Here is a 15314-nt window from a genome sequence, read left to right on the forward strand (position 1 = left end):
TCAACCTACACACTTTGTTTAAGTTGAAAATCACAATTTTAGCTGTTTTTTCATGTGCGTGTGAGACAAAGTGTGTATAATAAACACTGCTCTTTTGAAAAAGAAAAGTACCATTGAGATCCACAATTCATTTAAAATGCCTTTTCTTTTAGGATCCATGCAAAATTCCCAATTTTCACAAATTTTGTATCGGTTGATTCTCACAAATTTATGAAAAAAATTTCACTCCAAACATGTTTGACCTACTATATGACATTTGAACAAACTATTTATGCATAGTTTTAAGCATAACTTTTTTAATAAGTTATGTAACTAGTTTAAATATTGGTATAAGAATTAAAAAATACGTTTATAGCAATTGCAGTCCGTACAAGTCTCTAACATGCAGATTAAGTGTTGCACCAGTTTTTCTCCCCAAAAAAAAGAAAAAAAAAGAAAGGTGTTGCACCAGTTTGTACTAGCTTGTGAGGTTAACAGCAAATTAAGCCAACATGATAGCAGCCCGTTTGGTCGAAACCCGAAAGTGCTTTTGGGCCGTATGAGTGTTTCTAAATTTATTTAGCCCAATTTTGAGTTCAAAGTTGAGCCCAAAATATGTCGGTTAGCAATTTTTTTTTTTTTTTTAAAACAAAGGTGTTTCTTCCTATTGGTTAAAGGAATCTCTTTTAATTTATTACTTGGTGGATTTGATAGGGATCATATGATTATTTTCGTTAATTTTTTTATTAACACAATATTATTAAGTTATTTAAATTGGAAATGTAACGTAACTATTGAAAATTCTTTTAGGCTCTAATTATGAGTTCTAATTTCTCTTATACTTCTTTTACAAAAAAAAAAAAAAATGGACCCCATTTGTTCTTAATGCTCTTATGCCACTTTTTTTTTTTTTTAGAACGAACTTGATTTTTTTATTAAATTTGGGTGGCCAAATTGGCTAAGCTATGCTGAACAATGGAAAGCATTGTATTGGGGACTTACTCCATCCAAACTACATAGTCGAAGACTAGGGCTGTTCATAGGTCAGTGGGTCGGGTTTTTGCCCAACCTGATTATCACCGAAATACTTTGAAACGCGATGAGATCTTGCCAGATCCATCCAAGATCCAGTGAGATCCCGTTGGATCCGGCAAGATTTCTAGCAAATCGTGATGAGAAATCACTGGTTCAGCCAGATCCAGTGTTTATTGTGCCAAAAATTGAAGGATTTAAATGAAAAAGTGGCCAGAATATGGAAAAAAATTGTCAGAATCTGAAAAAATGGCTAGATTTTGAATGGATTTCAGTTCGGGTCAGGTTTCACAGGTTTTGAAATTAAAAACTGACAACCGACCTGCTGGGGTCGGGTTAGTGAGGTCAGAACCCGCACCTGACTGCCGGAGTCGTCGGATCAGGTGGCGGCGGGTTGGACGCCATCGGGTCGGACGGGTTGGGCGGGTTGCCGATTTCCATGGACACCCCTATCGGAGACATTAATGGAATATCTTGCTAAACTATGTGCTAATTTATTGCCTTCTCTTCTATAATGAGAGTATAGAAATTTTGAATATGTACTGGAAAATGCAATGGCATCCTGAATGAGTGGCTCCACTGAAACAATATTATTGCCGCCCGCCTTCAAAGAATCAGTGATTAACTCGGGATAAACGTAGTATTACTACAAGTTTATCATGAATACTATCATGAATACCAACACACAATCATATATATTTAACAACAAATAATATACCAAATCAAAAGTGTATGGATGAAGGGCCTAGGAGAGTATATTGGGCCGTGGGCCTTATCTGAGGACATTTAGTAGTTCGAGGATATGTGGGCTTTAACGGAAAGGTGCCAATCAGTAAATTATGGAAGGATTTTGGCCGTAAAGGTTCGATAAGGTTGTCCAAGGATAAATGCCTCCTCAGCCAAGCAGGGCAAATGTCAGAAGTTTTGGTCTGTTGTCAGGGGCTACGCTTTAGACGGTTCTACTGGTAAGGATAAACATCAAAAGGGAGTATGATAGAGGAAAGCTAAGAAATATCTAAGAGAAAGCTGCTAACACGGCATTAAAAACTCTACAGCTAACTCTCTGGCCGCATTAATATGGAGGTGATACCTAAATAGTGATATTCAACCTTACAGCTATTCCCAAGGACTTCAAGAAGTTGTTGATGGGACAAGGATAAAAGCCAAGAGCTTGATCTACACGTGGAGAGTAGGGATGAAGCAAGAGGGTAATATAAAGAAGGAAGGCCCCAATTACAAGGGGGGCATTAGAGAATCTGAGGAAGGAAGAGGAAAGACTGTAGCATTAAGAACCAAAAATTGTAATCAAGTCTAAGAAGAATATATTCAAGAATTACTCTCCTCAGACTTTGTCGAAGAAAGATTTCTTCGCATAAAACTTGTTTCCCTTTACTTTATTTCAATCTTGAATCCATTATGAGCATTGTCCAAACTCTTTACAAATTCTTTGTATTGGGCTCTTCGGGCCTTAATCCTCCTATATTTTGGGCCTAAGATCCAAAACCTACCCTCACACTTGGTGCCTTCTGTGGGAAGACTTGAGTTTGAGTGAGATCAACGTTCAACTATGGTAGGTTCAGGTCCTAACTGGGAAGAATTTGTTGGTTCCCAGGGCCAAGATCATTTCCTCAACCTTGAACGTAGGAGAGACCGTGAAGTTAGTGTACATACTACTCAAATTGGTAGGAGCCAGTCTCGAGGTGGGAGTCACGTCTCTCATAAAGAGAATACTAGAAGCATGAAACTGGAGATTGACTATCTGCGGAGGAGGTTACGCTGTGATCGACGGAGAAGTACTTCTTCAGGTTCTGACCCTTCCTCTGATAATGAGAGGGATGATAGCTACAGGCCCAGGTCAAGGACTCCCTCTAGTGAGTCTTTCTTGTGTGATGAGGATCACCTTGATAAGCGCAGAAATAAAAGCCTATCTCGCAAAGGTTTGGGGAGCGATGCCATGAGTAGGGTGTTGAATCAGATTTCCAAATCACCTTTTACACGCAGAATTGAAGGAGGAAAACTTCCTCGGCGGTTTACTTGGCCAACATTCACCATGTACAATGATAGAACGGACCTTGTGGAGCATGTAAGCCACTTCAACCAGAGAATGATTGTTCACTCCAAGTGCGAAGCCTTGATGTGTAAGGTGTTCCTATCTAGTTTGGGGCCCGTGGCGATGAGATGGTTCGATGGCCTGAGGGAAGGCTTTATTAACTCCTTTAAGGGACTTACTTGGGCGTTTGAGAGTCGATTTGTTACTTGTAGTAGGGTTCCTTGACTTTTGGACTCTTTATTATCCATGACTATGAGGGAGGGGGAGACCCTAAAAACATATTCAAATAGATACTAGGAGATGTTTAACGAGATAGATGGGGATTTTGATGATGTGACCATAAGGACTTTCAAGGTCGGCCTGCTCGCTAAGTATGATTTGAGGAAGTCCTTGACCAGGAAGCCTGTTAGCAGTGTGCATTAGCTTATGGATCATATTGACGAGTATAAGTGGGTCGAAGAGGACCAACAACAAGGAAAGGGAAAAGCTAAGGTAGTTCCTCAGGATCGGAGGGATTTTAGGTCGGATAGGTACAACAATAACCGACCTTAGAGAGATTTTGTTGGGCATTTTAGTTCAATTGCTACTTAGGTGGTTAGCACTGTATTTCGAGAACCCGTGCACCAGATTTTGGAAAAAGTTAAGAACAAACCATACTTTAAGTAGCTAAATTAGATGGGAGGAAATCCCACGAAGCGCAACCAAAACCTTCACTGCCAATACCACCAGGAGTGAGGGCACACCACTGAGGATTGCAGGATTTTGTGGAGTCATCTGGAACAAGTGGTTAAGATGGGAAAGTTGAAACAATTCATGTATCAACCTAACAAGCAGGGTAGTCAGGTTAGGCCGGGAGTACAATAAGGTGCTTCCTCAAGGCCCCAATTCGGTACAATCAGTGTTATTCTTACTGCCCCGGGGAGAATTAGTTCCTTTCCGTCCAGAGTAATGTCCATAAATTGCCCATTTGCTGAGGACTTAACCCCTAATCTGAAGAGGTGCAAAACAGAAGTCTGACCAGCTTTGAGTTTCTCTTATGAAGATAAGGTTGGAACCTCGCAAGTTCATGATGATGCCTTAGTGGTTACCCTTAGGATAGGGGAATATGATGTGAAGAGGGAACTGGTAGATCAAGGCAACAGTGTAGAGATCATGTACCTTGATTTGTACAAGGGGCTTAGATTGAAGCCCGAAGACTTGACTTGCTATGATTCTCCTTTGGTGGGTTTTGATGGGAAGATTGTTATCCCAAAGGACCAAATTAAGCCACTTGTGCAGGCAGGATCAGAAGTGGTAGAGGTAGATTTCATTGTGGTGAATGCTTATTCCCCTTACACTGCCATTGTGGGAAAACCCTAGTTTCATGCCATGGGATTCGTTTCTTCCACCCTACATTTGAAGGTGAAGTATCCATCTGGGAATCAAGTCGAGGAGCTAGTCAGGAGCTAGTCTGTGGCCAAGCAGTGCTTAGTGGCTGCAATCAGGCATCAAACTGGAGGTGAGTCCTCGGCCTTTGCCATGCAAGATTTATAGCAATCAAAAGTGCCAGTGTTGTCTACAAACGTGGTAGTTGAAGGGCAAAGTGTGAGGAATCAGAAAAATTTATTATTGGTAATGATAAGGAGAAGTTTTTCCAGGTCAAAGTTCAGTTACCTCCTCGGGCAAAAGAAGAGCTGATAGTTTTTCTTAGGGAAAATATTGATGTGTTTGCATGAAACGCTTACGAGGCTCTTGGGGTGGATCCAAGTTTCATTTGCCATCATTTAAACTTCAATCCATCTGTCATCCCCAAAAGGCAACCTATTCGGCACTCATCTAAGGAACATTCTGATGCTATTAAGGAGGAGGTGCTCAACCTTAAATAGGCTGGGGCCATTAAAGAGGTGTTTTACCCTGACTGGTTGGCCAACACCGTGGTGGTGAAGAAAAAAAATGGGAAGTGGCAAGTATGTGTGGATTTCACGGATTTAAATAAAGCTTGCCCAAAAGATCCTTTCACTATGCCTTAGATGGATCAATTGGTGGATGCAACTATAGGCCTTGGATGAGCTTTTTAGATGCCTTTCAAGGCTATCATCAGATATTGTTAGCTCTGGAGGATCAGGAAAAGATTGCTTTTGTTACACCCACAGGGAATTACCACTACAAAGTGATGCACTTTGGATTGAAAAATGCAGGGTCCACTTATCAGAGGATGGTGACTAGGATGCTTAAGCCTCAATTAGGCAAAAATATTGAGATTTATATAGATGATATGGTGGTGAAGAGAAAAGTGGAGTCCGAGCATGTAGATGACCTCGGGAGTATTTTTAAGATACTAAGGAAACACAAATTGCACCTTAATGCTTCCAAGCGTTCTTTTGGCGTAAGCTCTGGCAAATTTCTAGGTTATATGGTCACCCATCATGGAATTGAAGTTGGCCTTAATCAAATTAGAGCAATTAATAATCTACAGCCTCCTTAGGATCTCAAAGAGGTCCAGAAGTTGACAGGAATGACTACTACGTTGAATCGATTCATTTCTTGGCCAGCCGATAGATGTAGGCCCTTTTTTCAGTTATTACATAAGTGGAAGGGATTCGAGTGGACCGATGAATGTTCCTCGGCCTTCCAACAATTGAAGGAATATCTTTCTCAACCACCCATTATGTCCAGGCCCAAGGAGGAGGAGGTCCTATTTGCTTACATTGTTGTAGCCTCTTATGCGGTGAGTCTGATATTGATACGGGTTGATGATGGGGGTACAAAGACCCGTTTATTATGTGAGCAAATCATTGCATGAGGCTGAGGTTCGTTATTTACCATTGGAAAAGGCCATCTTGGCAGTGGTACATGTTACACGGAAGCTCTCTCATTACTTCCAGGCTCACACCATTGTGGTTCTTACCCAACTCCCTCTTCAATCACTGTTTTAGAAAGCTGGGTACACATGGAGGATTGCAAAATGGGCAACGATTCTGGGAGCTTTGGATATTAAGTATATGCCTCGCACATCTATAAAGGGCTAGGTCTTTGCAAATTTGGTAGCTGAGTTTGCTGAACCTCTGGTAGAAGAAAATGGCGAAAAGCGGAACATGGATGAAAAATCAGTTAGGATGATCTCCTTATAGGAACCTCTATCTTGGAAGTTACATATCGATGGTGCATCAAATTAAAGGGGATCTAGAGTGGGACTAATTGTAATATCTCCTGAAAAGATCATCATTAAGAAATCCTTAAGGTTGGACTTCTTGGCCACAAACAATGAGGCTAAGTATGAGACTTTGTTGATGGGAATGGCTATGGTTCAAAAAATGGGAGGAAAAACAATGGAGGTATTTTCAGATTCGGGATTGGTTGTAGGCCAAGTAAAGGGAGAATTGGAAGCCAGGGATTTAAGAGTGTAGGAGTATCTAAATCAAGTTAGACATTTGCAATCAGGATTTGAGTCTTTTTCCTTATAGTAAATCCCCAGAAGTAGAAACACGCATACTGACTCTCTTGCCACTCTTGCAACCTCCTTGGTGCAGAGTTTACCCCGGGTTATCCTAGTCGAGGATCTATGTAAACCTACTGAGATAAAAGGTGAGAAGGTCCATATTTACCAAATTAGGGTAGGGCCTAGTTGGATGGATCTTATTGTGCTATTCCTTAAGGATGATATCTTGCCCGAGGAGAAAGGGGAGGCTGATAAAGTGCGAAGAAAAGCTCATCGATTCTAGTTGTTCGAGGATCAAAGGTTATACAAGTGCTCTTTTTCTAGACCATATTTGCTATGCGTCCATCCTGAGGCAATAGAACTACCCCTAGAGGATTACACAAAGGGATTTGTGAGAGTCATACAAGAGGTAGATCACTGTCTCACAAGGCCTTCACTCAAGAGTATTGGTGGCCAAAATTGGCAAAAGGAAGCACAGGATTATGTGAAGAAGTGTGACCAATGTCAGAGATTTGCTCCAAATATTTATCAGCCAGGGGGTGTCCTCAACACTTTGTCTAGTCCCTGGCCTTTTGCTCAATGGAGCTTGGATATTGTAAGGCCTTTCCCTAAGGCAGTGGGAATAGGAAATGGCTACTAGTTGGCACTGATTACTTCGCCAAGTGGGTTGAAGTTAAGCCACTGGCAAATATCAGGGATATGGATGTCAAGAGATTTGTGTGGAAAAATATTGTCACTCGGTTTGGGATCCCTTATACCCTCATCTCGGACAATGGGCTTTAGTTTGATAGCAAAGCCTTAAGCAAGTACTGTTGTGAATTGGGCATTAAGAATAGGTACTTCACCCTGGCTTATCCTCAAGGGAATGGACAGGCCGAGGCTGTTAATAAGGTTATAGTGAATGGACTCAAGAAGAGGTTGGATGATGTAAAAGGGTAAATGGGTGGAAGAGCTATCACATGTTCTTTGGACATATCGAACTAACCCTCGTAGGTCAACAGGGGAGACACCATTTTCAATAACTTATAGGGCTGAAGCTGTGATTCCTCTAGAAACTGGATTCCCAACATTGAGGACAAGCTTGTTCACACCAGATAGCAATGACAACCTACTAGAGAAGAGCCTAGATTTAATTGAAGAACAGAGAGAAATTGCTATGGTTCAATTAGCATATTATCAACAAAAACTCAAACAGAGGTATGACTTAACTGTAAAGTTAAGATTGTTAGCCCTTGGAGATTTGGTATTAAGGAAGGTTGTAGGTACTGCAAAAAACCCAGCATGAGGAAAGTTAGGGCTCAATTAGGAAGGACCATACCGTATCACCTTAGTATTGGTATAAGGGCTTATTTCCTAAAAGATTTAGATAAGAATGTCATACCACGTCCTTGGAATGTAAATAACCTACGAAAGTATTATTATTATGAAAGGCAACTCTACCATATTTTTATTTTTGATGTTATGTGTTGTGTTTATTATTTATTTAAGTATTAATACTTCTTATTATTTAGCCATAAAGGTTCGGTAAGGTTATCCAAGGATAAATGCCTCATTGGCCAAGCAGGGCAGAGGTTAGAGGGTTTGGTCTGCTGTCAGGAGCTGTGCTCCAGACAATTCTACTAGTAAGGATAAACATCAGAAGGGAGTGTGACAAAGGAAATCTAAGAAATATCTAAGAGAAAACTGTTACCACTACATTAAAAGCTCTACAGCTAACTCTCTGGTTGCATTAATGTAGAGCTGATACCTGAACATTGATGTTCAGCCTTACAGCTATTCCCAAAGATTTCAGGAAGTTGTTGATGGGACAAAGATAAAAGTCAGGAGCTTGATCTACACGTGGAGGGTGGGGATGAAGCAAGAGGGTAATATAAAGAAGAAAGACCCCAATCATAGGGGGGACATTAGAGAATTTGAGGAAGGAAGAGGAAAGATTGTAGCACTAAGAACCAAAAATTGTAATCAAGTCTAAGAAGAATATATTCAAGAACTACTCTCATCGGACTTTGCCGAGGAAGGATTTCTTTGCATAAAACCTGTTTCTCTTTGTTTTATTTTAATCTTGAATCCATTGTGAGTGTTGTCCAACTCATTGAAACCTAGTTTTCAGCCCACTCTCTACAAATTCTTTGTATTGGGCTCTTTGGGCATTAATCCTCCTATCTTTTGGGTCTAAGATCCAAACCTGCCCTTACAAAAAGCAATAAAAATGAAAACAGTAATGCCATATAAATTTGATACTGAATTGGAAACTCAAAAAATCTCTTCAATGGGAAAACTATTTTGAGAACACAGCTAATCTCTTAGAAAATTTATTATAAGAACAAAAATTACAATAAATTTATTTATAAGACTCTTGTACAACTAAACTCTTTACTGTAACATCTAGAAACACCACGCTTATCTTCTTACCTCAATAGCCTCAAAACCTCTACAATTTTAAACGAATTTCATCCACGAACTCTTTGTCCACATGAACCAAAATCTCTAGCACCCTAGTCCAAGGAACCTTCTTGAAATTTTGTTATAGTGAACATCAATGGAAATAACCTCTATGGTTTCAAGAATAATGGCTTATTCGTGGGCTAGTTTCACCAAAAAATGGTGTAGGGGGGACAAAATTGGCTTTGCTCTTTTCAGGCAAAATAAATAGCATTCTACCCCCTTTTCCAAACTAATTAGGGAAATACCCCTCTTTTGAAAATCGACTTTCTCAAAATCGAATTAAGTCCTATAGTGACGTTTTTAAGGACCTATAGTGGCGTTTTTTAACTCAAGCTTCATGAAATCGAGTTATAGGTAAAAAAATTGCATGTAACTCGACTTCATGGAAATCGAGTTACAAAACATCACTATAGGTCATTAAAACGTCACTATAGGCTCCTTAAAACGCTACTGTAGGGCTCCAGAAATTTTTCTTTTTTTAACTCGATTTTGAGAAAATCAATTTTCAAAAAAGGGGTATTTCCCTAATTAGTTTGGGAAAGGGAGTAGAATGCTATTTATTTTGCCCGAAAAGGGCAGAGGCCAATTTTGTCTGGTTTAGGGGAAGAGATCCTATTCACAAGATGTACTCTTTCTTCTACCAAGAGGGACTAAAAAAAAAAAGACAAGGAAATCGTTAGCTCCATTTAGTTTCTTCTTCCACTTGTTTGATGATTCAATTTCTACATGTGTTCCCAGCCTTTAAACACACATAAAAAAAAAATCCCCCTATATCCAACAAAATCAAAAGTTGTAAAAGAAGATTTATAAATAGAAGAGTACTCCAATTGCCTACTAAATTATGTAAAACACTATTTTTTTTTCCAAATTCATTTAGGTTTACAAATTTTACTTATAATATTTGTTAAAGTTTATTTATTTATTTTTGTTGATAACTAATCAAAATTACAAATGAAAAAAATCCTACCTAAGATTAACTATACCACTACAACAATTACGAATTTGTCATACTATTAATTAAAAAATAAATATTAGTAAAATTTGAATAAAAATTACATAATTCAAATTTATTTAATTTTTTGCATAAAAATATTATTTACTTAACATTAAGATATATATACATTTTTTAAATTATATGGGTTTCAGTTAGTTCAACTAATAAAGTCTTACCATAGGTAAAAATTCTGTAGTATCTAATAAATTAAATTAAAATTAAAAAGAGCAATCAGCCGACTTTGAAAGCAGCGAAAGATCTATCAATAATATAAGAGTATTTGATTTTGATACCAACTTTGCAATGGATGTGAGTTATGGTGTGACAATATCTATGGCTTCAGTGACAAATTGGTGTTTTGTCGTCCTTCAAACCTTTAGCGCTACCACTTTAGGAGCCCAGGTGATTGTTTTTGGTGGCGACCTCTTCATTATTTATGTTGTCGGTTTTTGTGTTAAATACTACTCCTACTTTGGTTTGCATATGGTGACAAACATGGATGTCACTTCAACTCAAAAAAAAAAAAAAAAAAAATACATTAGTGCAACCTTTATTTTTATTTTTTTAAAACAAACACACACGAGAAAGAGGAAATGAGATTTTAGTGCAACTGCGGATTAAGTTTTATTTTTATGTAAGTTTTTTTTTTTTTTTTTTTAGAAACAAACACATACACACACAAGAGAGAGGGAAATAGGTTCTAACACAAAGGCACATCACAACTTCACTCAAAATTTACAACAAATTGATTATTTTGTGCCTCAAAATTTTATATGGCTTGGTTGGATTAAAAAAATATATGAAAATTACATGGTCTTTAATTTAATTAATCCCCTCATAGTTCCACTAATGTCTTGGATATGCTTCCTTTTAGGTTCATTGGTGGGACATTCTTTATGGTTCACACAAGCTCCATGTCTAAGATGTATTTCCTAAAAACATTCCTCAAAGTATAATTGCATTGGATCTATGTTGTTTCCAATCACAGACAGACAATACTTTTTTAAAGTGTTTCAAGCTATAGTGCATGTTCGACCAAGTAGATTGGTGGGATCCTAGAAAATTCCATCTTAATTTTACAAATGCAGATTTTAATAATGAAATATGTTCCTCCAATGGATGGCTATCCTTATTCCTTCTTGGTGGTCCATAGCAACACTATTAGTATGATCCTCCACAGTTTTGCTTTAATATGAACCAAACCCAATTGGTCCCTTCACAACATTCCTAATCCATTAAGGGGTACCTGTGTTTTTATCTTGTTTCATGACACAAATAATTTCTCTCTCACATCAATTTTCAGTATCCATCTTTTAAGATTGGGAGTGATGGGAAAATTCTTGCCCCTCAATGTGCATTTATGGGGCTTATCTGCCTTCACTTTTTAGCTCTTTGTCACATCATGCACATGGTCACCTTACTCTTTAATATCTAGGGGCTCTTGTCAACATGAATTGGTTACTGGTTACTATGCAATTTGTTAAGCAAGAATTAATAGCTAATAAATGCACAATCTTAGCATATCCACACTACAATATGTGAGATGTTCTATATTGTTTAATATATAAGCCACATAACAAAATGATCAACATGGCATTGCATCACAACTTTGTTTTTGCTAATTTGAAGTTATCTATTTGTGATAGTTTAATCCAATCCTTAAAGACTATATAGTTTTTTTTTCAAATGAATCTAATCTAATGCAGTTTGGCACTATTGCCTCTCAGGTCTAGTCATGCCAGCAAAAGATCAAACCAGTCATGTAGACAATTTCTGCTTTGGATGTTCATTTTATCATATATCCCTTCAATCCAAAGCTTGACTATGTTGCTTGTTAAATCAACTTCTAGTTGTACAGAGAATTCACTGTATTCATCCAATAATTCCATTAGTGGTTGATAAGATTAGTCAAAACTTTGTTACAGAAATGTTTACTTGATTCCCAACCTAGTTTCTGTGGGATGAAAGGGAGAGAAGAGGCCATGGGATCCACTGTGGTTGTAAGATAGTTACAGAATTGAATGTAGCTAACCAACTTGGGCATGCATAAATAACTACTTGACAGTCATGATTTGAACGTATCACCGGGCAACATTCCTTAACAGTTCCTATCATCTGAATGCATGCTATGTTTATTGAGTATTCCAATCCTTCAATCAATTGTTAAAAATATGATACCTTCTCATATGATACCTGATGTTCACAAATTGGTGCTTTGTTGTATGCAAAGATATAAACATTTCAAACGAAGAAAACTCCTGGAAAGGTCTAGTTATTTTAAATTCTTTAGATACCACATAAATTGCTACCTTCTTTACTCATGGCTATTGAACCATTATTGCTTGGAAAACCAAGGGGGGGTTTTCTTTAATATGCACCAGTCAGTTTGCTATAAAGAATTAAGAATGGATGAGACCCAAAGCAATGGAAGGGAAAATGTGGATTGTTAGGGCCTTGTGAAGTCTTAGTCAAGATAAGTACAAGCAAACCCAAAGCTCTAGAATTGTAGGCTCATAAATGACCAAATGTGCTTGGCCAAAGGCAGATTTGTTTGACAATTAAAAAAGTGAAGCTCCAAAACAGAAATGAACCCCCTAGGTTGTAAATCAAGAGAACATACAAATACAAAAGTTGAACATTTGAAGGAAGGAAAGGGGTTGGACAAGGATATATGGTAAAAAATATTTGTGGTCTACTAATCTATTTTCAGTCCAATTCCTTGACAAATCCATCTCTCTTTTTATCTCTTCAGGATGTTGTGACTTTAAAAGACACAAAAGCTATGGACAAGGTGCTTTGTTTCATCACTAGAGAGAAATTTGGTTCATATGTGGAGTGGAGTACATATGAAATGGATACATTAGTACATAAAGAGTATATCTCAGATCTAACATAATTGCATGATTTCTATATAATCATAATATACAAGAAAAGTTTCAACAGTGTTCCTCTAAAAAAACACCTTTCGTTTTCTTATTCGCTACAGCATAAAACAGTGATACACATGCAAATTGCAAAAGGGGAGATATTTCTTGAGACAATAGTACTGTTGCACTCAAGAGAACTCAAAAATCTTTCACCTTAGTCTCATGCTGTAGCTTCCCAACTGACACAGAGGAATCCAACCTTTGATGCTGTATTGACTCAGATTTTGCCTTCTCATTAGTCCTATATGCAGTTTCAACAACATTGAGTGCTTTTTGACTCTTACAACTCAGTAGTCCACTTGGACGACATTTTTGCACATCCTTGTCCACTAAGGATTTGGTTTTGGCTACACCAGAAAGCTTAGTATTTACTTCCAGTTTCTTTTCATCATAGCCTGTATTGACAACTGAGAAATCAGCAGCACTGGCTGTGACCACACTCCAGTCAATGCTGGCCTCACTTGGTTCATACTTGGTCGTGGAGGTCATACAGCTAGACATGCCATCGGATGCTTGCCTTGTGAACAAAGGCTTTTCAGTGCAGGATAGGTTCTCTATCTCAAAGAGATCTGAACTAGAATCACTCCCCAAATCTTCATGCACTCCTCCAGTGACAGAACTAGTGGAGAAGTCTTGGACTTCTGGAATAGCATCCCAAGTTAGCATGGAGAGTTTCCTCTCTAAGTTCATTGCAATGTCATCCTTCTGTATGATATGGGAGCCAAACACCTCAAGCGACATTCGTGGTTCTTCTCTTATGATCTTCTCCACTTCCAACTGTGATTTAGCTGTCAAATTTTGCACCCTACAACTTGAAATAGGGAGTGAAACATTCTTTTCTCTCTCTGACCTTTCAAAACTTGTGCAATGAAGCTCATCTTTTGCCTGAAATCGTGGTTGGAACCGGTTTAATCTTCTGTCCAAAATGACAGGATTGAGATCAAACTGAATTGCTTTTTTCCTGACTTCTTTTCCCTGCTTCACTTCATGCTCAATATTATTCTTGTGAATATCAATTGACTTCTTATCTGAACAAGACCAACTGCAGATAAAACCAGAAAAATGCATCTTTTCATTTACCTTCTTGTCCATATATTGGGATGGTTTCCTGAGGGCACTTTGCAATAAAGTGGTTTGGCTATTCCAACTTGCTTCAGAACTTATGCTTGGAGTTCCTGGCCTGCTCTTAGGCTTAGGCCTCCTGTAGTGAAGATCATTGCGGTTATCTTTCTTAAGCCCACGCTTATTTGCTTGACTGTCTATAATAGTTCTTAGACTGTCATTCTCCAGTTTCATGTTGAAGTATCTTTCAGCGCCAAAGACACTGATTTCACCGTCTTCCGCCTTGTTTCTCCCTAAGCATACCGGAAAGGGAGTAGTTTGGCTTGAAGTAATGGCAGGAGGAGGATGCTGAACTAACTTGGCAAGCTTAAGTACACAGCTATCTCCATCTGTGCTGTGTTTAGAAGAAAAGGCAGCAGTACTGCAAAGACTCTTGCTGTTGTCCATGGTAGTGGAGAGGTCGATTGAGGAGCTTGAAATTTGCCTAAGAAGCTTGTGGGGATGACAGCACAAAATGGACAAAGAGACTTTTCAATGACAAGGAGCTTTATAGTATTTTAAAGCTGAGACAAACATATGATATGGTGTTTGTGGTACAACAGAAATTTTTTATTTGAGGAAGGCTTGGAGATCACTTGCTTTCTTGGAAACAAATTTCTATATGTAGGCTTTTGGAGGGCACAATATGGAAGGATTTGGGTCCTACTTCCTTGGAGCTTGACTGGAAATATATTGCCTATTTCTTTCACTAGATGAAAATAATGCCTTAATATTTTTCATTAATCCACTAATATCTTAATAGTGGTATTAACTTGATTCCAACACTTTGGAAATGATCGCTACTGTTCAAGTAGATTTGATTATGTACTCTTCGAATCATGATCTATAGACATCATCCATAGAGGTGGTTTGCAGGTTGACCATTTGTTCAAGAGGCTTTGCCTATGGGATGGCAAAGGTCTAAATGAGTATAAAAAGAGTGCCTACTTTGTTTTTCACATGCCATTTCATTAGCAAATGAACAGTGTTAAAAGTCCATGATTTGATTGGTTGTTGATCATTTCATTGAACTTGATTATTGACCTGGGAGCTAAATTGTATCATTAATCTTAATCCTAATTTAGTCGGTCTATTATGAATAGAGAATAGAATTCATGTGGCCAACTCTAATTAGTCTATTAAGATTCTATAGCCGACCTCAAAATTTTCCAACCAAGACTTGATTGTTGTATGAACGTTCATAATTACAAACCCCAATTATAGACAGATGCACATTGATGATCTGTTAAAGTTACTGGGCATATGTCGGAAACTCTCCTTATCATCCATGAGCATAGCATCATACTTGAAAAATACCACATGTGGTTAATAAATTAATCCAAACCTTTTTCATTTTTGTTATTTACC

General features: G+C 38.1%; 1 protein-coding gene across 1 annotated transcript; it reads right to left on the reverse strand.

Moving 5' to 3' along the window:
- Nucleotides 1-12763: 12763 nt before the first annotated feature.
- LOC115963154 (protein PHYTOCHROME KINASE SUBSTRATE 3-like) lies at nt 12764-14797 on the reverse strand. The gene has a single exon (XM_031082053.1). It carries the CDS (start codon nt 14352-14354, stop codon nt 12984-12986), a length of 1371 nt encoding a protein of 456 aa, XP_030937913.1. The 5' UTR covers nt 14355-14797; the 3' UTR covers nt 12764-12983.
- Nucleotides 14798-15314: the final 517 nt, after the last annotated feature.

This window comes from Quercus lobata, chromosome 10, assembly GCF_001633185.2.
Source record: "Quercus lobata isolate SW786 chromosome 10, ValleyOak3.0 Primary Assembly, whole genome shotgun sequence".
NCBI classification, from domain to species: Eukaryota; Viridiplantae; Streptophyta; class Magnoliopsida; order Fagales; family Fagaceae; genus Quercus; species Quercus lobata.